At 52.3% G+C, this 23,578-nt stretch overlaps 1 protein-coding gene across 1 annotated transcript in view; it reads right to left on the reverse strand.

Moving 5' to 3' along the window:
- LOC142462893 (serine protease 27-like) overlaps positions 1-23,268 on the reverse strand; it is a 28,166-nt gene extending 4,898 nt beyond the window's left edge. Inside the window, exons 1-4 of the mRNA XM_075565108.1 lie at positions 23,232-23,268; positions 17,982-18,144; positions 12,413-12,690; positions 11,555-11,724 (exon numbers count right to left, since the gene is read on the reverse strand). Of these exons, the coding sequence (XP_075421223.1) occupies positions 11,555-11,724; positions 12,413-12,690; positions 17,982-18,144; positions 23,232-23,268 (648 nt within the window). The remainder of the gene's footprint in view (positions 1-11,554; positions 11,725-12,412; positions 12,691-17,981; positions 18,145-23,231) is intronic.
- Between the last annotated feature and the right edge of the window lie 310 nt (positions 23,269-23,578).

Raw genomic sequence — 23,578 nt, forward strand, 5'->3', positions numbered from 1 at the left:
AGGATTTTTTTTCGTCAAAAAAAAGGACGGAACCCTCAGACCCTGCATTGATTACCGGGGCCTCAACAAACTCACCATAAAAAACCGCTACCCCCTTCCGTTGATAGCCGAATTGTTCGACAAACTCCAGGGAGCCAGGATCTTCACCAAACTGGACCTCAGAGGAGCCTATAATCTGGTTAGAATCAGAGAAGGAGATGAATGGAAGACAGCATTCAATACTCGCGACGGGCATTACGAGTACCTGGTCATGCCATTTGGATTGTGTAATGCTCCTGCGGTCTTCCAAGACTTTGTCAACGACATTTTCAGAGACCTTCTGGACCACCATGTTATAGTATACCTGGACGATATATTAATTTTTTCCAGATCCATGCCGGAACATATAATGCATGTCAAACAAGTCCTGCAGCGTTTAAGAGAGAACCATTTGTATGCCAAGCTCGAGAAATGCCATTTCCATCAAACATCCACCTCTTTTCTCGGCTACATCATATCGGATACCGGCCTTGCTATGGATCCTACCAAGGTCAAGGCGGTACTCGAATGGCCCTGTCCCCTCTCCCTCAAGGCCATCCAAAGGTTCCTCGGTTTTGCTAACTACTACCGGAGGTTCATTCAGGGATTCTCATCGGTAGTAGCACCCATCACGGCACTCACACAGAAGGGAGCTGATCCTACTAAGTGGACTGAGAAGGCCCTCCAGGCTTTCGAGAGAATAAAGACGGCATTCGCCTCAGCACCCATCTTAACCCATCCAGATCCTTCATTACCTTTTTTTTTGGAGGTCGACGCCTCCGATGTAGGAGCAGGTGCTATACTTTCACAGAGAAAGAATCCTCAAGCTCCACTTCATCCTTGTGCATATTTTTCAAAGAAGTTTTCCTCCGCCCAAAGGAATTACGATGTAGGTAACCGGGAGCTCCTCGCTATCAAGCTGGCTTTGGAAGAGTGGAGGCACTTACTGGAAGGCACAGAGTCGCCAGTCACTATACTTACGGACCATAAGAATCTTCTGTACATTGAGGGAGCACGGCGACTAGGATCTCGCCAGGCAAGATGGTCCTTATTCTTTACTCGCTTTAACTTCCTCATTTCCTACATCCCTGGTTCTAAAAACATTAAAACCGACGCCTTGTCACGACAGTTCCTGGTAGAGGATAACAAGGTGGATCAACAGGAGACCATTCTCCCTTCCACTTGTATTTTGGCTGCAAATACTTTTAGTGCCTTAACGGACATTACTAAGGCTCAGAACAACATCCCGGCAGGACTCAACGTTCCGGAGGACCGGTTGTTCACTCCCCGTAAATTCCAGAGGAGAGTCATGGAGTGGGGACATTCATCCAAGACTGCAGGCCATCCTGGCACCAAAAGAACTACTGAGTTCATCGAACGCACATTCTGGTGGCCCTACATGCGGAGAGACATACAAGCCTTCGTAGCCACGTGCGCTACTTGTGCTCGAAGCAAGACACCACACAACAGACCAGCAGGTCTCCTTCAACCACTACCCATACCAGTACGTCCATGGACACATATATCGATGGACTTCATCGTTGAGTTGCCCAAATCTAGAGGCATGGACACAATACTTGTGGTGGTGGATAGATTTTCCAAACAGGCACACTTCATCCCTATGAAGGGTTTACCCACTGCACCAATGTTATCCGAAGTTTTCATCAGGGAGATCTTCAGGTTACATGGGTCCCCTCAGGTCATAGTGTCCGATAGAGGATCCCAGTTCATCTCCCGGTTCTGGAGGGCGTTTTGTAAAAATCTGGAAGTTACCCTACACTTTTCATCAGGATATCACCCCCAGACCAATGGACAGACGGAACGCACCAATCAGTCTCTGGAACAGTTTTTGAGGTGCTTTATCGCTGACACTCAGGACGACTGGGCGGAACTTCTTCCATGGGCAGAATTCTCCCACAATAATCTACAGAACGAATCATCCCGACAGTCACCATTTATGGTCAACTATGGCTTCCATCCGTCGGCACTTCCTTCCCTCATCTCCAAGTCTGGAGTCCCGGCCGCAGAGGACAGGATTCGCCACTTACAAGACCTATGGCAGAAGATCCATCGGAATCTACAGCACGCTGGTATATTACACAAGAGACAAGCGGATCGTCACCGAAGAGAGGTCCCAGGGTACTCTGTAGGACAAAGGGTTTGGTTATCTACCAAAAACATTCGGCTAAAGGTAGCTTCACCCAAACTGGCACCACGTTTTATCGGCCCATTCCGCATCACCAAAAGGATCAACCCAGTAGCCTATCGGCTTGAACTGCCAAAAAATATGAGGATTCCTTCTGTATTTCACTCATCCCTTCTCAAACCTTATCATCAAGACTCATCCTCCAAAGGACAATCTAAACCTCCGCAAACCATACTGGTAGAGGGCCAACAAGAATACGAGGTTCAGACCATTCTCAACTCCAGAATATCCAGAGGAGGATTACAATATCTTGTACACTGGAGAGGCTATGGCCCAGAGGAGAGAGAGTGGATTCCTCATCATCAGGTACATGCCAACCGCCTCATCTCTGCCTTCCACCGTAGGCATCCTGAGAGACCATCTCTGGTTCGCCCGGAGGTCTCCCCTCAAGGGGGGGATACTGTCACACTTGCCTCTGATCCGCGTGGAGACCGACTCAGGGAAGCACCACGGGGCAGAGTCATGCGCCCACGCACTGCCAGGGTAGTGCAGGCACAGCGGCGTGATGGCGGAGCTCCGCGAGACGCATCGCGCACGCGCACGGGTTGCTCGGCAACCAGGAAGCAGGAGAACGTGAGGGAGCTGCTGGAGCCTCCCACAGGCGGAGACTTGCTGAGTAAACCGCATCACGTCATCACGTCGCGACGCGCATCGCGCAAGCGCGCGGGTTGCCCGGCAACCAGACCTAGCATCAGGAAAGCCTAATTGCAAGCTGTTTTTGATCAGTGTCTCTCTGACACCATTGGTGGATCAGTACACACCCCTGCAAGGTAATTGGACCCTTCCCACTTATATACCTGCTTCTGCCTGTCCTTGATTGCTGAGCATAAACTCCTGTTTATGCATTGTGCTCACCGCTGCTGTCTAGTTTTGTCTTGAACTTTGTCTGACCTGTTTGACCCTGCCTGTTACTTGGATTTCTACACTCTCCAGCACTTTGACCCCGGCTTCGTTACTCGACTACTCTACCTTCTATTACCCAGGACCTTGGCTACGAAACTCTACCTACCCGGACTCTCCAACCCTGGAACACGGCAAGTACCCTGACTACCCTGACCTCTCCAACCCTACGACGCGGTACGACTAGGACTACGCATTCCGGACAGGACTGCGTGGTTGTGGGTCGGTGCCTATCAATCCCCACCTCAGCCCCGCGGTCTTCCGTCCTGTTTGTGGTGAGCGCAGCGTGACACACACACACTTCACCCGCTACCTCCAAACGTGCTCACGCACTGCGGAACGTTACTGGAGGAAATCTGTATTTGTATGTGCCCCCATTGTACCGATCTACGGAATATGTTGGCACATTACACACAAATGATAATAATAATTGCCTCCCCAATGATGCCCTATATATGTATAATAATTCACGCGTTCTGTCACTATCTCCCACTCCTACGCCTGTTTTGCTCCCTGCGCATGTTATATTTCGATGGAAATGGGAGAAGGAGCAGCTCAGTGAGTAAAGACACTGACTGGCACTGAGTGTGAAGCAGGGGAGCCTGGGAGAAGGAGCGGCTCAGTGAGTAAAGACACTGACTGGCACTGAGTGTGAAGCAGGGGAACCTGGGAGAAGGAGCGGCTCAGTGAGTAAAGACACTGACTGGCACTGAGTGTGAAGCAGGGGAACCTGGGAGAAGGAGCGGCTCAGTGAGTAAAGACACTGACTGGCACTCAGTGTGAAGCAGGGGAACCTGGGAGAAGGAGCGGCTCAGTGAGTAAAGACACTGACTGGCACTGAGTGTGAAGCAGGGGAACCTGGGAGAAGGAGCGGCTCAGTGAGTAAAGACACTGACTGGCACTGAGTGTGAGGCAGGGGAACCTGGGAGAAGGAGCGGCTCAGTGAGTAAAGACACTGACTGGCACTGAGTGTGAAGCAGGGGAACCTGGGAGAAGGAGCAGCTCAGTGAGTAAAGAATAAACAAAAAATGTGAGGCGCTACTTGTGAAGGTGAAAATATATATATGAATCTCAAATATTGTGATAATTTAATAAAGTGCTCAAATATTAAGAAAATTGGCAAACTTTGCTGCTCAACCCTCTTAGGAAAAGATCCAGTTTTCTCCTATTTAGAATGGTGTGGAGAAACTTGTGGGGAGCGCAGGTACCAAGAAGCTTACACTTCAGATCGGACTCCTGACGAAGCTGCCACGCCAGCGAAACGCGTTGAGTGAACCTGCAGCAGTTCAGAAGTGTGCCAGACTAGCCCCAGAACCCGTGAGGATCCATTCTGCGTTCGCCGACGAAACCGGAAGTGACGCGACGGGCCGAACCGGAAGTGACACGACGCGACCTCGGGAGGGGGGTGGATGGAGTACACCAATGCTGCGCATCAATTGTTATGTGTCTAAGCACATGTTGATCATGTAAGTGCAATACTTATTGCCTTTTCAATATATCCATAGTGAACATACAGTGTTGCACTAGAATTGTCTTTATTTCCATTTCCATTGAGGGTTCGTCCTGCCAACATCAGGGAGTGTGTACAAGCCAAACCCCCCTGCATATTGCTGAATCTACCCACTGCATCTATTACCAAATACAGGCTGTAATACCACTGGGAGAATGTGAGTTCCCATTCATGATTCCTGCTCAGATTGCTGTATTCATTTAGACATATTGCACTGTTTTGTTATTCTTTCCCTTACATGTTTATGGTGATACCTGCGCTCCCCACAAGTTTCTCCACACCAGTGAGTAAAGACACTGACTGGCACTGAGTGTGAAGCAGGGGAACCTGGGAGAAGGAGCGGCTCAGTGAGTAAAGACACTGACTGGCACTGAGTGTGAAGCAGGGGAACCTGGGAGAAGGAGCGGCTCAGTGAGTAAAGACACTGACTGGCACTGAGTGTGAAGCAGGGGAACCTGGGAGAAGGAGCGGCTCAGTGAGTAAAGATACTGACTGGCACTGAGTGTGAAGCAGGGGAACCTGGGAGAAGGAGCGGCTCAGTGAGTAAAGACACTGACTGGCACTGAGTGAGAAGCATGGGATCCTGGGAGAGGGAGCGGCTCAGTGAGTAAAGACACTGACTGGCACTGAGTGTGAAGCAGGGGAACCTGGGAGAAGGAGCTGCTCAGTGAGTAAAGACACTGACTGGCACTGAGTGTGAAGCAGGGGAACCTGGGAGAAGGAGCTGCTCAGTGAGTAACGACACTGACTGGCACTGAGTGTGAAGCAGGGGAACCTGGGAGAAGGAGTGGCTCAGTGAGTAAAGACACTGACTGGCACTGAGTGTGAAGCAGGGGAACCTGGGAGAAGGAGCGGCTCAGTGAGTAAAGACACTGACTGGCACTGAGTGAGAAGCATGGGATCCTGGGAGAGGGAGCGGCTCAGTGAGTAAAGACACTGACTGGCACTGAGTGTGAAGCAGGGGAACCTGGGAGAAGGAGCTGCTCAGTGAGTAAAGACACTGACTGGCACTGAGTGTGAAGCAGGGGAACCTGGGAGAAGGAGCTGCTCAGTGAGTAACGACACTGACTGGCACTGAGTGTGAAGCAGGGGAACCTGGGAGAAGGAGTGGCTCAGTGAGTAAAGACACTGACTGGCACTGAGTGTGAAGCAGGGGAACCTGGGAGAAGGAGCGGCTCAGTGAGTAAAGACACTGACTGGCACTGAGTGTGAAGCAGGGGAACCTGGGAGAAGGAGCGGCTCAGTGAGTAAAGATACTGACTGGCACTGAGTGTGAAGCAGGGGAACCTGGGAGAAGGAGCGGCTCCGTGAGTAAAGACACTGACTGGCACTGAGTGTGAAGCAGGGGAACCTGGGAGAGGGAGCGGCTCAGTGAGTAAAGACACTGACTGGCACTGAGTGTGAAGCAGGGGAACCTGGGAGAAGGAGCGGCTCAGTGAGTAAAGACACTGACTGGCACTGAGTGTGAAGCAGGGGAACCTGGGAGAAGGAGCGGCTCAGTGAGTAAAGACATTGACTGGCACTGAGTGTGAAGCAAAGGAACCTGGGAGAAGGAGCGGCTCAGTGAGTAAAGACACTGACTGGCACTGAGTGTGAAGCAGGGGAACCTGGGAGAAGGAGCGGCTCAGTGAGTAAAGACACTGACTGGCACTGAGTGGGAAGCAGGGGAACCTGGGAGAAGGAGCGGCTCAGTGAGTAAAGACACTGACTGGCACTGAGTGTGAAGCAGGGGAGCCTGGGAGAAGCAGCGGCTCCGTGAGTAAAGACACTAGCACTGAGTGTGAAGCACGGGGACCTGGGAGAAGCAGCGGCTCAGTGAGTAAAGACACTGACTGGCACTGAGTGTGAAGCAGGGGAACCTGGGAGAAGGAGCAGCTCAGTGAGTAAAGACACTGACTGGAACTGAGTGTGAAGCAGGGGAGCCTGGAAGAAGGAGCAGCTCAGTGAGTAAAGACACTGACTGGCACTGAGTGTGAGGCAGGGGAACCTGGGAGAAGGAGCGGCTCACTGAGTAACGACACTGACTGGCACTGAGTGTGAAGCAGGGGAACCTGGGAGAAGGAGCGGCTCAGTGAGTAACGACACTGACTGGCACTGAGTGTGAAGCAGGGGAGCCTGGGAGAAGGAGCAGCTCAGTGAGTAACGACACTGACTGGCACTGAGTGTGAAGCAGGGGAACCTGGGAGAAGGAGCGGCTCAGTGAGTAAAGACACTGACTGGCACTGAGTGTGAGGCAGGGGAGCCTGGGAGAAGGAGCAGCTCAGTGAGTAAAGGCACTGACTGGCACTGAATGTGAAGCAGGGGAACCTGGGAGAAGGAGCGGCTCAGTGAGTAAAGACACTGACTGGCACTGAGTGTGAAGCAGGGGAACCTGGGAGAAGGAGCGGCTCCGTGAGTAAAGATACTGACTGGCACTGAGTGTGAAGCAGGGGAACCTGGGAGAAGGAGAAGCTCAGTGAGTAAAGACACTGACTGGCACTGAGTGTGAAGCAGGGGAACCTGGGAGAGGGAGCGGCTCAGTGAGTAAAGACACTGACTGGCACTGAGTGTGAAGCAGGGGAACCTGGGAGAAGCAGCGGCTCAGTGAGTAAAGACACTGGGCACTGAGTGTGAAGCAGGGGAGCCTGGGAGAAGGAGCGGCTCAGTGAGTACAGACACTGACTGGCACTGAGTGTGAAGCAGGAGAACCTGGGAGAGGGAGCGGCTCAGTGAGTAAAGACACTGACTGGCACTGAGTGTGAAGCAGGAGAACCTGGGAGAAGGAGCGGCTCAGTGAGTAAAGACACTGACTGGCACTGAGTGTGAAGCATGGGAACCTGGGAGAAGGAGCGGCTCAGTGAGTAAAGACACTGACTGGCACTGAGTGTAAAGCAGGGGAACCTGGGAGAGGGAGCGGCTCAGTGAGCACAGACACTGACTGGCACTGAGTGTGAAGCAGGGGAACCTGGGAGAAGGAGCGGCTCAGTGAGTAAAGACACTGACTGGCACTGAGAGTGTGAAGCAGGAGAACCTGGGAGAAGGAGCGGCTCAGTGAGTAAAGACACTGACTGGCACTGAGTGTGAAGCAGGGGAACCTGGGAGAAGGAGCGGCTCAGTGAGTAAAGACACTGACTGGCACTGAGTGTGAAGCAGGGGAGCCTGGGAGAGGGAGCGGCTCAGTGAGTAAAGACACTGACTGGCACTGAGTGTAAAGCAGGGGAACCTGGGAGAGGGAGCGGCTCAGTGAGTAAAGACACTGACTGGCACTGAGTGTGAAGCAGGGGAGCCTGGGAGAGGGAGCGGCTCAGTGAGTAAAGACACTGACTGGCACTGAGTGTGAAGCAGGGGAGCCTGGGAGAAGGAGCGGCTCAGTGAGTAAAGACACTGACTGGCACTGAGTGTAAAGCAGGGGAACCTGGGAGAGGGAGCGGCTCAGTGAGTAAAGACACTGGGCACTGAGTGTGAAGCAGGGGAGCCTGGGAGAAGGAGCGGCTCAGTGAGTAAAGACACTGACTGGCACTGAGTGTGAAGCAGGGGAGCCTGGGAGAGGGAGCGGCTCAGTGAGTAAAGACACTGACTGGCACTGAGTGTGAAGCAGGGGAACCTGGGAGAAGGAGCGGCTCAGTGAGTAAAGACACTGACTGGCACCGAGTGTGAAGCAGGGGAGCCTGGGAGAAGGAGCGGCTCAGTGAGTAAAGACACTGACTGGCACTGAGTGTAAAGCAGGGGAACCTGGGAGAGGGAGCGGCTCAGTGAGTAAAGACACTGACTGGCACTGAGTGTGAAGCAGGGGAACCTGGGAGAAGGAGCGGCTCAGTGAGTAAAGACACTGACTGGCACTGAGTGTGAAGCAGGGGAACCTGGGAGAAGGAGCGGCTCAGCGAGTAAAGACACTGACTGGCACTGAGTGTGAAGCAGAGGAGCCTGGGAGAAGGAGCGGCTCAGTGAGTAAAGACACTGACTGGCACTGAGTGTAAAGCAGGGGAACCTGGGAGAGGGAGGGGCTCAGTGAGTAAAGACACTGGGCACTGAGTGTGAAGCAGGGGAGCCTGGGAGAAGGAGCGGCTCAGTGAGTAAAGACACTGACTGGCACTGAGTGTGAAGCAGGGGAGCCTGGGAGAGGGAGCGGCTCAGTGAGTAAAGACACTGACTGGCACTGAGTGTGAAGCAGGAGAGCCTGGGAGAAGGAGCGGCTCAGTGAGTAAAGACATTGACTGGCACTGAGTGTGAAGCAGGGGAGCCTGGGAGAGGGAGCGGCTCAGTGAGTAAAGACACTGACTGGCACTGAGTGTGAAGCAGGGGAACCTGGGAGAAGGAGCGGCTCAGTGAGTAAAGACACTGACTGGCACCGAGTGTGAAGCAGGGGAGCCTGGGAGAAGGAGCGGCTCAGTGAGTAAAGACACTGACTGGCACTGAGTGTGGAGCAGGGGAACCTGGGAGAAGGAGCGGCTCAGCGAGTAAAGACACTGACTGGCACTGAGTGTGAAGCAGGGGAGCCTGGGAGAAGGAGCGGCTCAGTGAGTAAAGACACTGACTGGCACTGAGTGTAAAGCAGGGGAACCTGGGAGAGGGAGCGGCTCAGTGAGTAAAGACACTGGGCACTGAGTGTGAAGCAGGGGAGCCTGGGAGAAGGAGCGGCTCAGTGAGTAAAGACACTGACTGGCACTGAGTGTGAAGCAGGGGAGCCTGGGAGAGGGAGCGGCTCAGTGAGTAAAGACACTGACTGGCACTGAGTGTGAAGCAGGAGAGCCTGGGAGAAGGAGCGGCTCAGTGAGTAAAGACATTGACTGGCACTGAGTGTGAAGCAGGGGAACCTGGGAGAAGGAGCGGCTCAGTGAGTAAAGACACTGACTGGCACTGAGTGTGAAGCAGGGGAACCTGGGAGAAGGAGCGGCTCAGTGAGTAAATACACTGACTGGCACTGAGTGTGAGGCAGGGGAGCCTGGGAGAAGGAGCGGCTCAGCGAGTAAAGACATTGACTGGCACTGAGTGTGAAGCAGGGGAACCTGGGAGAAGGAGCGGCTCAGTGAGTAAAGACATTGACTGGCACTGAGTGTGAAGCAGGGGAACCTGGGAGAAGGAGCGGCTCAGTGAGTAAAGACACTGACTGGCACTGAGTGTGAAGCAGGGGAACCTGGGAGAAGGAGCGGCTCAGTGAGTAAAGACACTGACTGGCACTGAGTGTGAAGCAGGGGAACCTGGGAGAAGGAGCGGCTCAGTGAGTAAAGACACTGACTGGCACTGAGTGTGAAGCAGGGGAACCTGGGAGAGGGAGCGGCTCAGTGAGTAAAGACACTGACTGGCACTGAGTGTGAAGCAGGGGAACCTGGGAGAGGGAGCGGCTCAGTGAGTAAAGACACTGGCACTGAGTGTGAAGCAGGGGAACCTGGGAGAGGGAGCGGCTCAGTGAGTAAAGACACTGGCACTGAGTGTGAAGCAGGGGAACCTGGGAGAAGGAGCGGCTCAGTGAGTAAAGACACTGACTGGCACTGAGTGTGAAGCAGGGGAACCTGGGAGAAGGAGCGGCTCAGTGAGTAAAGACACTGACTGGCACTGAGTGTGAAGCAGGGGAGCCTGGGAGAAGGAGTGGCTCAGTGAGTAAAGACATTGACTGGCACTGAGTGTGAAGCAGGGGAACCTGGGAGAAGGAGCGGCTCAGTGAGTAAAGACATTGACTGGCACTGAGTGTGAAGCAGGGGAACCTGGGAGAAGGAGCGGCTCAGTGAGTAAAGACACTGACTGGCACTGAGTGTGAAGCAGGGGAACCTGGGAGAAGGAGCGGCTCAGTGAGTAAAGACACTGACTGGCACTGAGTGTGAAGCAGGGGAACCTGGGAGAAGGAGCGGCTCAGTGAGTAAAGACACTGACTGGCACTGAGTGTGAAGCAGGGGAACCTGGGAGAGGGAGCGGCTCAGTGAGTAAAGACACTGACTGGCACTGAGTGTGAAGCAGGGGAACCTGGGAGAGGGAGCGGCTCAGTGAGTAAAGACACTGGCACTGAGTGTGAAGCAGGGGAACCTGGGAGAAGGAGCGGCTCAGTGAGTAAAGACACTGACTGGCACTGAGTGTGAAGCAGGGGAACCTGGGAGAAGGAGCGGCTCAGTGAGTAAAGACACTGACTGGCACTGAGTGTGAAGCAGGGGGACCTGGGAGAAGGAGCGGCTCAGTGAGTAAAGACACTGACTGGCACTGAGTGTGAAGCAGGGGAACCTGGGAGAAGGAGCGGCTCAGTGAGTAAAGACACTGACTGGCACTGAGTGTGAAGCAGGGGAGCCTGGTACATTTCCCGGTTTCGGCTCCTTGTGACCATGGTCCGAAACGCGTAGGAGTTACTTTCTCACCCCTTGGGGGTATGTTTTTGTGAGTGTTGCTGAATAAATAGACCTTTTATATTTACACCACCTGGCTCCCCGGCAGTGCACTGTTTTGCTCTTTTTTTCTCTTGCTGGATTACTAGCTACAGATTTGCACGCCTATTGGATGGACCATGCAGGAATCTCACCGACAGATGGAGTGGGTAAGAGTTTAATATTAATTATTTGTGATTATTATAGATGAGTACCAGCAATAGCACTGTCTTGTCTCCAATGAGGTGTCACTAGAGTGCCTTAGGGTACTATAGTTGGTTTCCTTCAGGAGACGTATGTGTTTAATAGGTGACTCACATATCACATTCCTCAGTATACCCACTCCGTTACTGATTCTGTCCATCAGTCCTGTTTCATTACTACGGACATATATTTTGGAAATTCCACTGACGTTGGAGCACCCATTCCACCCTATACCCCTATATGTATGTAGAGAAGTCGAATTGAAATAAGGTGTCAGAACCTCCCATAGGAAGAGATATGATGTGGGGACATATTCTGGTCAATAGGATTCCTTACACAGTCCGGAGCAGAGGTTCATATGAGGACTACGGGGGGTTCCTCCCACAGTACCTGGCAGGAGTCTCTCAGCCCCTCCTTGTAACCGGCACAGATCATGTCCTCGTGGATGAGATGGATTTTGGTGTCGTAACCCAAGCTTGATTGGTACATGGCCTCACAGCTCATGTTGTCGATCAGCAAGACATCCACCTCCTGCAGGGTCTTAGGGCCTGGGAGGGACACTGGGGAAGGTGGAGGTGGAGAAAGAAAAGGTAAACGGTGAGTGAGATTGAGTACAGAAGAGGGCAGGAGCCCTAGTTGTTGAATTCCCTGTATCCCGCCATTACTAGGCTGGCAAACTCCTTATACAATAAGCTTTGCATCTCGTCCCACCAGTTCTCGACATAGAGCCACAAGCCCTGTATCCTTGTTTCCATCTCATGGGTCGCCTATCCCTAGAGGTGTCCACTTCCAAGCCCATGTTATGTGTTATTGGAAGTAGGCTCTGCATCCCTGCATTGCCTGTACCATCTATGCCTAGAGGTGACCAACACTGCATCCTCTTCCTACATTTCAAAAGGTGAGTAGGCTCTACTTGTACCCACACGTGCTACTCACGAAGAGCCAGACCAAGGGTAGCCAACTCAAGGCTTCAAGAGCTAACCAACAGTTCAGGTGTTCAGGATATCCCTACTTCAGCACAGGTGGCTCAGTCAAAGACTGAGCCACTGATTGAGCCACCTGTGCTGAAGCAGGGTTTGCCTGAACACCTGAGCTCTAGGTTAGCTCTTGAGGACGGGAGGTGACCACTCCTGTTCTAGACTCTGTCGATGCTCTGGTCTAGTCCTAGACTAGTCAGGCGCTGAATGCCCATATTTAGACTCCTAATCCTCCAGTCTCTGATGCCAATCATTACCGAAACCAACTCACCGCCGCTTTTAACGTCCCCCCAGCCCGTCACCCAGCAGCGAGTCCCAGCCACGAGCTGGACAGCCTGGGAGGGAAGGCAGACGGGGAGGATGTACTTGGTAAAGGTGACAGGTCTTTCCAGCTCCACCAGTGCCACGTCCCCACTGGATCCCTCATACATGTAGTCGGGGTGCACTATGACCCGAGACACCCCCATGGACACCGTCGTGTTGCTGCTCTTAAGGTCCGATAGCTGATACGCCCCGAGATATACGGTGTACTCCGAGGTCTTCACAGGCCTGCGAGCAGAATACAAGTCAGTGCCAGAGCAGCAGAGCGGGCAGGGACGTGTGTGTGTGTGTGTGTGGTGCAGGAATAGCAGAGCGGGCAGTGACGTGTGTGTGTGGTGCAGGAATAGCAGAGCGGGCAGTGACGTGTGTGTGTGGTGCAGGAATAGCAGAGCGGGCAGTGACGTGTGTGTGTGGTGCAGGAATAGCAGAGCGGGCAGTGACGTGTGTGTGGTGCAGGAATAGCAGAACGGGCAGTGACGTGTGTGTGTGGTGCAGGAATAGCAGAGTGGGCAGTGATGTGTGTGCGTGTGCGCGCGGTACAGGAAGAGCAGAGCGGGCAGTGACGTGTGTGTGGTGCAGGAATAGCAGAGCGGGCAGTGACGTGTGTGCGTATGGTGCAGGAATAGCAGAGCGGGCAGTGACGTGTGTGCGTGTGCGCGCGGTACAGGAAGAGCAGAGCGGGCAGTGACGTGTGTGTGTGTGTGGTGCAGGAATAGCAGAGCGGGCAGTGACGTGTGTGTGTGTGTGGTGCAGGAACAGCAGAGCGGGCAGTGACGTGTGTGTGTGTGTGGTGCAGGAACAGCAGAGCGGGCAGTGACATGTGTGTGGTGCAGGAATAGCAGAGCGGGCAGGGACGTGTGTGCGTGGTGCAGGAATAGCAGAGCGGGCAGTGACGTGTGTGTGTGTGGTGCAGGAATAGCAGAGCGGGCAGTGACGTGTGTGTGTGTGGTGCAGGAATAGCAGAGCGGGCAGTGACGTGTGTGTGTGGTGCAGGAATAGCAGAGCGGGCAGTGATGTGTGTGCGCGCGGTACAGGAAGAGCAGAGCGGGCAGTGACGTGTGTGTGTGGTGCAGGAATAGCAGAGCGGGCAGTGACGTGTGTGTGTGTGGTGCAGGAACAGCAGAGCGGGCAGTGACGTGTGTGTGTGGTGCAGGAATAGCAGAGCGGGCAGGGACGTGTGTGTGTGGTACAGGAATAGCAGAGCGGGCAGTGACGTGTGTGTGTGTGTGCGTGTTGTGCAGGAATAGCAGAGCGGGCAGGGACGTGTGTGTGTGTGGTGCAGGAATAGCAGAGCGGGCAGTGACGTGTGTGCGTATGGTGCAGGAATACAGAGCGGGCAGTGACGTGTGTGTGTGTGGTGCAGAAATAGCAGAATGGGCAGTGACGTGTGTGTGGTGCAGGAATAGCAAAGCGGGCAGTGATGTGTGTGCGTATGGTGCAGGAATAGCAGAGCGGGCAGTGATGTGTGTGTGTGTGGTGCAGGAATAGCAGAGTGGGCAGTGACGTGTGTGCGTATGGTGCAGGAATAGCAGAGCGGGCAGTGACGTGTGTGGGGTGCAGGAATAGCAAAGCGGGCAGTGACGTGTGTGTGTGTGTGTGTGTGGTGCAGGAATAGCAGAACAGGCAGTGATGTGTGTGTGTGTGGTGCAGGAATAACAGAGCGGGCAGTGATGTGTGTGTGTGTGGTGCAGGAATAGCAGAACAGGCAGTGATGTGTGTGTGTGTGGTGCAGGAATAACAGAGCGGGCAGTGATGTGTGTGTGTGTGGTGCAGGAATAGCAGAGTGGGCAGTGACGTGTGTGTGTGTGGTGCAGGAATAGCAGAGTGGGCAGTGACGTGTGTGTGTGGTGCAGGAATAGCAGAGCGGGCAGTGATGTGTGTGCGTATGGTGCAGGAATAGCAGAGCGGGCAGTGATGTGTGTGTGTGTGGTGCAGGAATAGCAGAGCGGGCAGTGATGTGTGTGCGTATGGTGCAGGAATAGCAGAGCGGGCAGTGACGTGTGTGCGTATGGTGCAGGAATAGCAGAGCGGGCAGTGACGTGTGTGTGTGTGTGTGGTGCAGGAATAGCAGAGCGGGCAGTGATGTGTGTGCGTATGGTGCAGGAATATTAGAGTGGGCAGTGATGTGTGTGTGTGTGTGTGTGTGTGGTGCAGGAATAGCAGAGTGGGCAGTGACGTGTGTGCGTATGGTGCAGGAATAGCAGAGCGGGCAGTGACGTGTGTGCGCGCGGTACAGGAATAGCAGAGCGGGCAGTGACGTGTGTGTGGTGCAGGAATAGCAGAGCGGGCAGTGACGTGTGTGTGGTGCAGGAATAGCAGAGCGGGCAGTGACGTGTGTGTGTGGTGCAGGAATAGTAGAGCGGGCAGTGACGTGTGTGTGTGTGTGGTGCAGGAACAGCAGAGCGGGCAGTGACGTGTGTGTGTGTGTGTGTGGTGCAGGAATAGCAGAGCGGGCAGTGATGTGTGTGCGTGTGCGCGCGGAACAGGAATAGCAGAGCGGGCAGTGACGTGTGTGTGTGGTGCAGGAATAGCAGAGCGGGCAGTGACATGTGTGTGTGGTGCAGGAATAGCAGAGCGGGCAGTGACGTGTGTGTGTGTGGTGCAGGAATAGCAGAGCGGGCAGTGACGTGTGTGTGTGTGTGGTGCAGGAACAGCAGAGCGGGCAGTGACGTGTGTGTGGTGCAGGAATAGCAGAGCGGGCAGTGACGTGTGTGTATGGTGCAGGAATAGCTGAGCGGGCAGTGACGTGTGTGTGTGTGTGGTGCAGGAACAGCAGAGCGGGCAGTGACGTGTGTGTGTGTGGTGCAGGAATAGCAGAGCGGGCAGTGACGTGTGTGTGTGTGGTGCAGGAATAGCAGAGCGGGCAGTGACGTGTGTGTGTGGTGCAGGAATAGCAAAGCGTGCAGTGACGTGAGGAGAAAGAAAAGGAAAATGGTGAGTGAGATTGAGTACAGAAGAGGGCAGTAGCCCAAGTTGTTGAATTCCCTGTATCCCGCCATTACTAGGCTGGCAAACTCCTTATACAATAAGCTTTGCATCTCGTCCCACCAGTTCTCGACATAGAGCCACAAGCCCTGTATCCTTGTTTCCATCTCATGGGTCGCCTATCCCTAGAGGTGTCCACTTCCAAGCCCATGTTATGTGTTATTGGAAGTAGGCTCTGCATCCCTGCATTGCCTGTACCATCTATGCCTAGAGGTGACCAACACTGCATCCTCTTCCTACATTTCAAAAGGTGAGTAGGCTCTACTTGTACCCACACGTGCTACTCACGAAGAGCCAGACCAAGGGTAGCCAACTCAAGGCTTCAAGAGCTAACCAACGGTTCAGGTGTTCAGGATATCCCTACTTCAGCACAGGTGGCTCAGTCAAAGACAGAGCGGGCAGTGATGTGTGTGTGTGGTGCAGGAATAGCAGAGCGGGCAGTGACGTGTGTGTGGTGCAGGAATAGCAGAGCGGGCAGTGATGTGTGTGCGTGTGTGGTGCAGGAATAGCAGAGCGGGCAGTGACGTGTGTGCGGTACAGGAAGAGCAGAGCGGGCAGTGACGTGTGTGTGTGGTGCAGGAATAGCAGAGCGGGCAGTGACGTGTGTGTGGTGCAGGAATAGCAGAGTGGTCAGTGATGTGTGTGCGCGGTACAGGAATAGCAGAGCGGGCAGTGACGTGTGTGTGTGGTGCAGGAATAGCAGAGTGGGCAGTGACGTGTGTGTGGTACAGGAATAGCAGAGCGGGCAGTGATGTGTGTGCGTATGGTGCAGGAATAGCAGAGCGGGCAGTGATGTGTGTGTGTGTGGTGCAGGAATAGCAGAGTGGGCAGTGACGTGTGTGCGTATGGTGCAGGAATACAGAGCGGGCAGTGACGTGTGTGTGTGTGTGTGGTGCAGGAATAGCAGAGCGGGCAGTGACGTGTGTGCGTATGGTGCAGGAATACAGAGCGGGCAGTGACGTGTGTGTGTGCGTGGTGCAGGAATAGCAGAGCGGGCAGGGACGTGTGTGTATGTGTGGTGCAGGAATAGCAGAACAGGCAGTGATGTGTGTGTGTGTGGTGCAGGAATAATAGAGCGGGCAGTAAAGTGTGTGCCTGTGCGTGCGGTGCAGGAATAGTACAGGGGCAGTGACGTGTGTGTGTGTGTGTGTGTGTGCGTGTGGTGCAGGAATAGCACAGGGGCAGTGACGTGTGAGTGTGTGTGTGTGTGTGTGTGTGTGTGTGTGTGTGTGTGTGTGCAGGAATAGAAGAGGCTGTTACAGGGGCCAGTGTGAGTGTGAGTGTGTGTGTGTGTAAGGTGCAGGAATAGCAGAGGCTGTTACAGGGGCCAGTGTGAGTGTGAGTGTGTGTGTGTGTGTGTGTGTGTGTGTGTGTGTGTGTGTGTGTGTGTGTGTGTGTGTGTGTGTGTGTAAGGTGCAGGAATAGCAGAGCCTGTTACAGGGGCCAGTGTGTGTGTGTGTGTGTGTGTGTGTGTGTGAGGTGCAGGAATAGCAGAGCCTGTTACAGGGGTAGTGTGTGTGTGTGTGTGTGTAAGGTGCAGGAATAGCAGAGGCTGTTACAGGGGCGTGTGTGTGTGTGTGTGTGTGTGTGTGTGTGTGTGTGTGTGTGTGTGTGTGTGTGTAAGGTGCAGGAATAGCAGAGGCTGTTACAGGGGCGTGTGTGTGTGTGTGTGTGTGTGTGTGTGTGTGTGTGTGTGTGTGTGTGTGTGTGTGTGTGTGTGTGTGTGTGTGTGTGTGTGTGTGTGTGTGTGTAAGGTGCAGGAATAGCAGAGGCTGTTACAGGGGCCAGTGTGAGTGTGAGTGTGTGTGTGTGTGTGTGTGTGTGTGTGTGTGTAAGGTGCAGGAATAGCAGAGGCTGTTACAGGGGCCAGTGTGAGTGTGAGTGTGTGTGTGTGTGTAAGGTGCAGGAATAGCAGAGGCTGTTACAGGGGCCAGTGTGAGTGTGAGTGTGTGTGTGTGTGTAAGGTGCAGGAATAGAAGAGGCTGTTACAGGGGCCAGTGTGAGTGTGAGTGTGTGTGTGTAAGGTGCAGGAATAGCAGAGGCTGTTACAGGGGCCAGTGTGAGTGTGAGTGTGTGTGTGTGTGTGTGTGTGTGTGTGTGTGTGTGTGTGTGTGTGTGTGTGTGTGTGTGTGTGTGTGTGTGTAAGGTGCAGGAATAGCAGAGGCTGTTACAGGGGCCAGTGTTAGTGTGAGTGTGTGTGAGTGTGTGTGTAAGGTGCAGGAATAGCAGAGGCTGTTACAGGGGAGAGTGTGTGTGAGTGTGTGTGTAAGGTGCAGGAATAGCAGAGGCTGTTACAGGGGAGAGTGTGTGTGAGTGTGTGTGTGTAAGGTGCAGGAATAGCAGAGGCTGTTACAGGGGAGAGTGTGTGTGTGTGTGTGTGTGTGTGTGTGTGTGTGTGTGTGTGTGTGTGTGTGTGTGTGTGTGTGTGTGTGTGTGTGTGTGTGTGTGTGTGTGTGTGTGTGTGTGTGTGTGTGTGTGTAAGGTGCAGGAATAGCAGAGGCTGTTACAGGGGGCAGAGCGGTTTGTGCGCTTACGTTCCGAAGCAGTGCGCAGCGATCAGCACCCAGGTATCTGTGATCAAACTTCCCCCGCACAGCGCAGTCGCCGGCGTCTGCAAGCTCACCTGCCACGGCCAGGACCCCCTCGTGGCGTCCTTACCTCCTACTATCCGATCTGATATTAGCGGGATCCCGCAGGCTGGGGGGGGGGGGGGAGAGGAGGTCAGGGCGCTGCATCAAAGCCAGATTCAGGGCGACATTCTGTGACTCCAAAGATCAAATATGGCGGGGGTTAAACAAAGATGGCGTATAGACTATAGTTACACTTTCTTTCTTTTTGCCTTGTCCTACATTTGTGGAGCCCAGAAAACTCAGTCACGTCTCACGTTTAGTGACGCGTTCTTATACACAGAATGAAAAGAATGAAATAAAATCGTCATGAATAAGGCGTCGGCCAGGGTGAGAGTGCGCTCGCGGGCGCTTGTGCGCCGTGACGTCGGGTGTTCATGTTGCCCGGGCGATTCCCGGCCAGCTAGTTGCGTGTATTAGAGGACGCGCCGGGGGACACGTCCGTGACGTTACGAGATCGGTTCGCCCTCATTGGCTGAACCGCGCACCTGCCCAGGGCAAGCGCGCCAAATACAAAAAATGTGTCTTGGCGAGCAGCGGAGCGCGGCGCGCTCACGGGCACCTGCGCACTCTGGACATTGTCGTAATGTGTTTGATCGCGCGGCGCTCGAGCGCGCAGCTTCACCCTGGATGCAGCCTTCGGGAGATCGACGCTTCCAGCGTGTTTGTTGGGACAGAATCGCCGGCCAGTATCGCATTACACATTTCTACGCGGCAACGCGCTGTGACGCCTATACATTGTATGCAGCTCATGTGAGCGATCGGGCCAGGGGCCTCCGAGCATTTTAGACTTTTGATTCCCAGGCATAATTCCTCCTGTGTAACGTTCTGACCCAGATGGTTCTGATTCAGTCCACTGATCTTGGGCAGCTGACCTGACCTTAACAAGCCAGGTAGAGTTGTGACAGTATGGGCAGCGCGTGTGACTTTATCCCATCGCAGGCGTCCCTACACTCTGCTGCTATGCGTGTCGGGCTGCAGGTGGGGTACCGGATCTGTGTCCCATCGCGTGTGTGAGATTGTTCTGCGTCGGACGTAAGACAGAAATGGGCCTCTGCTCTTGTTTCAGTCGGGACTTTTAGGAACTCATCGGAGCTTATTTCTTTAATGTAAGGGTAACAAGGAGTTCTTTGTTGTTTTAAGATGAGTGATTTTCTCCATCTTTTCTTTTTTGCGTCTTGGAGCTAAACCTATTAAGAGTGGTCGTGTCTGCGTGTCTGCGTATCTGCGTGTCTGCGTGGCTGCGTGGCTGCGTGGCTCCCCAGCAGAACCATTTTACAAGCAGCCGAGCCTGTGTTTGCTCCAGAAGAGGAGACCAAATCTTCCGCTGCATTTTGGTTGTAACGCCGATATTCTTAAAGCTGCAGTTCCAGCTGCCGGTTTTTTAAAAATGTATTTTATTTTTTCCCATTCAATATGTGCATCAATACGATCCGCACACTGACAGGTGATTGGCTGAGCTGCCGATCGATCCGTTCTCCTGTAATCAATCACTGAAGATTCGGGAGTTCTTTATATCACCGTAAGGGCTGCAGGAGATTACCCAGGATGCAAAGTTCTGTGGGGAAGATCATGTGGCCAGGCAGTCACTAGATACAATTGGTGCACTGCTAGAGAGAGGGCAAAAGGGGTGTGCCAGAGCCTGTCTCAGAAGAGGAAGGGGATGTGACTTTGTAAATGGTTGCTATTGAAACAAAAATGCTACAAGTTTTTTCTCATAGTACAGAACTGATTTTAAAACCCCACAGGTAGGTGTCACGGTAACTTATGACAAGATATAATGAACACCAAATATCTGGGTTGAACTGAACGAGGCTTAGATATAATAAAATATATTTATTCCTTAAAAAAGGTGAACACAGCAATATAGTACAATTAACAGACAAGAAGGTAACACTTACTTAGGGTTGGGGGATGGAGAAGTATCAGCTAGCAATTCTCCAGCAATCCGGTGACATTCCAGGGGGAATCAGAAGAAGAACTAAAAACTGTAGGGTTGACACAGTTTATATACCTGTGTAACCCTATTCTTAACATTGAATACAGACTATTGGTGAACAATTATCTGTATCCAATCCCTAACGTGGAGACACAGATTAACCCATGCCCCCCAGCTAATTAGCCCATGTGTACTGGGACTCTATGGGTAGCCCCATAATTAAATCAGGGGCGACGACCAATCTACCAAATGAAGTATCTGCATTGTTTGTAGGTGTAGACATAACACTTAAAAACCACTCCAGTTTGATGATTCTCTGCCCTCAGGTAACAATTAGACTGGCAGAGTCTTGTTGATTAGTACTTGATCTGTTGATTAGTACTTAGGCTCAATCATCCGGCTGCCCTTCCTGACCTATTTAGCATAGCAGATGGAGCAGATCCAAAATACCATACATATACTCTTTAATATCTACACATATTAATAAGTTCCTTTCTGGTGGGCTCAGTGTGTCGAAATTTGCCAGTTCTTAATGCCTACAATGACTCCACATATTGGCCAAATATCAACTCTCTGCGACCTCCAGAACTGGAGATACAGAAATGCACTTTAAAACATCTTTAAAATACAGGATTATAATGAAACAGGGGAACATACATTTTCATGACAAGGTGTAAACCACATTCCTGGACCGCAGTCCAGTTAACCCCTTGCCTCCCTGGTGAGGTCAGGGGGTGGCCATATGGGGTGCAACCCCTTTAATACCGGGCCAACCCCCTCTCCCTCTACAGTAGGATATTGCACACAGGTAGGATATTGCACACAGGTAGGATATTGCACACAGGTAGGATATTGCACACAGGTAGGATATTGCACACAGGTAGGATATTGCACACAGGTAGGATATTGCACCGAAAGGAGAAATCCCCCACCCGTGTTAGATTCTGCTACGCCTGCTACGACGCGGGCTGCTTGCTCCAATGCGTCCCCTGTAATAGGATTACGTCTGCCTTCATTCCCTTATGGTCGGAGACTGCCTGGTGTCTATTGCTGCGGGCGTTAAATCCCTTGACATTGTGAGAGCGTAAGGTCAAAGCCATACGTTGGGGGGGGTGCAGTTAGTGCTTCTGATAAGGAAAGAGCTTACAGTACGTTTAGTGCCTGGGAGGAACGTATCGAGCGCAGACACACCACTGGGAATCGCTGGAAACATCTGTAGTTGGACCAGGTTTGGGAGGGTGAGAGGAGAGCGGGTGGGTGAGAGGAGAGCGGGGGGTGGGTGGGGGGGAGGGTGAGAGGAGAGGGGGGGGGGGAAGCACCTAGATTCCTCAAGGACTACCAGCAGGTCAGGTTATAAGGATATCCCTGCTTCAGCACAGGTGGCTTAATCAGTGGCTCAGTACTTCGACTGAGCCACTGATTGAGCCACCTGTGCTGAAGCAGGGATATCCTGAAAAGCTGACCTGTTGGTGGCCCTTGAGGACTGCAGTTGCCCACTTTTAGTTACACTTTTATGAATTATTTCCAGGAGCTCCTTTTATTTAACCAGCCGAACCTTCTAGCTATTTCCTGTTAATGAGAAAAATCAGCTGTATCTTTCACTAATCCCCCGTCTGCCCGTATACACGAAATGCATCGGAGACCCTTCATACGCGATCACCATGTTTTATAAGGACTTTGTTCTCCTACTCGGAAGCGCAGTACTGCTGCTTTTTAATGGCCCTTTCGCTGCAGCCAGGAACCTACAATTTGTGCGGATTTGTGCTGAATCGAGCAAGAAACGAAACTTTGGCTTCAGTGCCACTCATTGTATACAAACACGTGTAGGTAATCGAAGTCTTCTTACCTTGTACCTCCTGCAACCCCCGAAATCCTGGATATAAAGAGAAGTGTCAGAGATATTTCCATCCATCCATCTCCATCATCTTTATCTATCTATCTATCTCTCTGTCTTTTATCTATACATCTCTCTCCCGCTCTCCCTCTTTCCTGCTCTCTCTATCTATCCATCCATATCTCTCTATAGCTATTTCTATCTATCTATACATACACACACATACATACACACACACACATACATACTCACTCTTACGCACACACACGTATGTACATGCGCGTACATACACACACATACATACTCACTGTTACTCACTCTAAAGCACTCTTACGCACACACACGTATGTACATGCGCGTACATACACAATACAATATAGAAATGCTGAAAAATCTGATGATTACGCACAGAAATATAATAAATATATTCACTTTCAAATTGTTAATGTATCAATAAATGTTATCATGTGTAAAGGGTCGTCACATACAGAGATAACCTGGCACAGAGATAGGTATAGTCCGTGTACAAATCCAATGATACCCTATAGAAATGCTCACTAATCTGATTAACCCGCATATAGGAATATAGGAACATATTAATAGTATTAATGGATCAATATTTTCTCATTGAACGTGTGTCATCTTATACAGGGACAAAGTGCCCCAATTCTCACCGGTCTCCTCTCTACGGGAAGGCATGGGTTAATGGAGCGATGCTCTGCAGCACGTCTTAATAGAGAAATGCTCTGCACTACATGGGTTAATGGAGCAATGCTCTGCAGCACATGTCTTAATGCAGAAATGCTCTGCAGTACATGGGTTAATGGAGCAATGCTCTGCTGCACATGGGTTAACGGAGCAATGCTCTGCAGTACATGGGTTATGGAGTAATGCTCTGCAGTACATGGGTTATGGAGTAATGCTCTGCAGTACATGGATTAATGGAGCAATGCTCTGCAGTACATGGGTTATGGAGTAATGCTCTGCAGTACATGGGTTAATGGAGCAATGCTCTGCAGTACATGGATTAATGGAGCAATGCTCTGCAGCACTTGGGTTAATGGAGCAATGCTCTGCATCACATGGGTTAATGGAGCAATGCTCTGCAGCACATGGGTTATGGAGTAATGCTCTGCAGTACATGGGTTAATGGAGCAATGCTCTGCTGCACATGGGTTATGGAGCAATGCTCTGCAGTACATGGGTTAATGGAGCAATGCTCTGCAGTACATGGGTTAATGGAGTAATGCTCTGCAGTACATGGGTTAATGGAGTAATGCTCTGCAGTACATGGGTTAATGGAGTAATGCTCTGCAGTACATGGGTTAATGGAGCAATGCTCTGCTGCACATGGGTTAATGGAGCAATGCTCTGCAGCCCTTACCCTGGTGAAGCAGCAGAAACCATACGAGCTTCATCATGTTGCGTCTCCCGTTGCGCCAAGTTTGCAGACAGGACTACTATATACCTCTCTGTATACAGGACTACTATATACCTCTCTGTATACAGGACGTCCTCCGGGGCCTTATATAGAGCGGCAGGGACGGGGTAATCGCGGTCAGACCTGTTCCTGCTAATTGTCCTGTACAAGGCATTACCGTGAAGGACAGCCACACACAGGGAGCGATGCTCTGCAGGACAGCCACACACAGGGAGCGATGCTCTGCAGGACAGAGGCACACAGGGAGCGATGCTCTGCAGGACAGCCACACACAGGGAGCGATGCTCTGC

The sequence above is a fragment of the Ascaphus truei genome, chromosome 11 (assembly GCF_040206685.1).
Source record: "Ascaphus truei isolate aAscTru1 chromosome 11, aAscTru1.hap1, whole genome shotgun sequence".
In the NCBI taxonomy this organism is placed as follows: domain Eukaryota; kingdom Metazoa; phylum Chordata; class Amphibia; order Anura; family Ascaphidae; genus Ascaphus; species Ascaphus truei.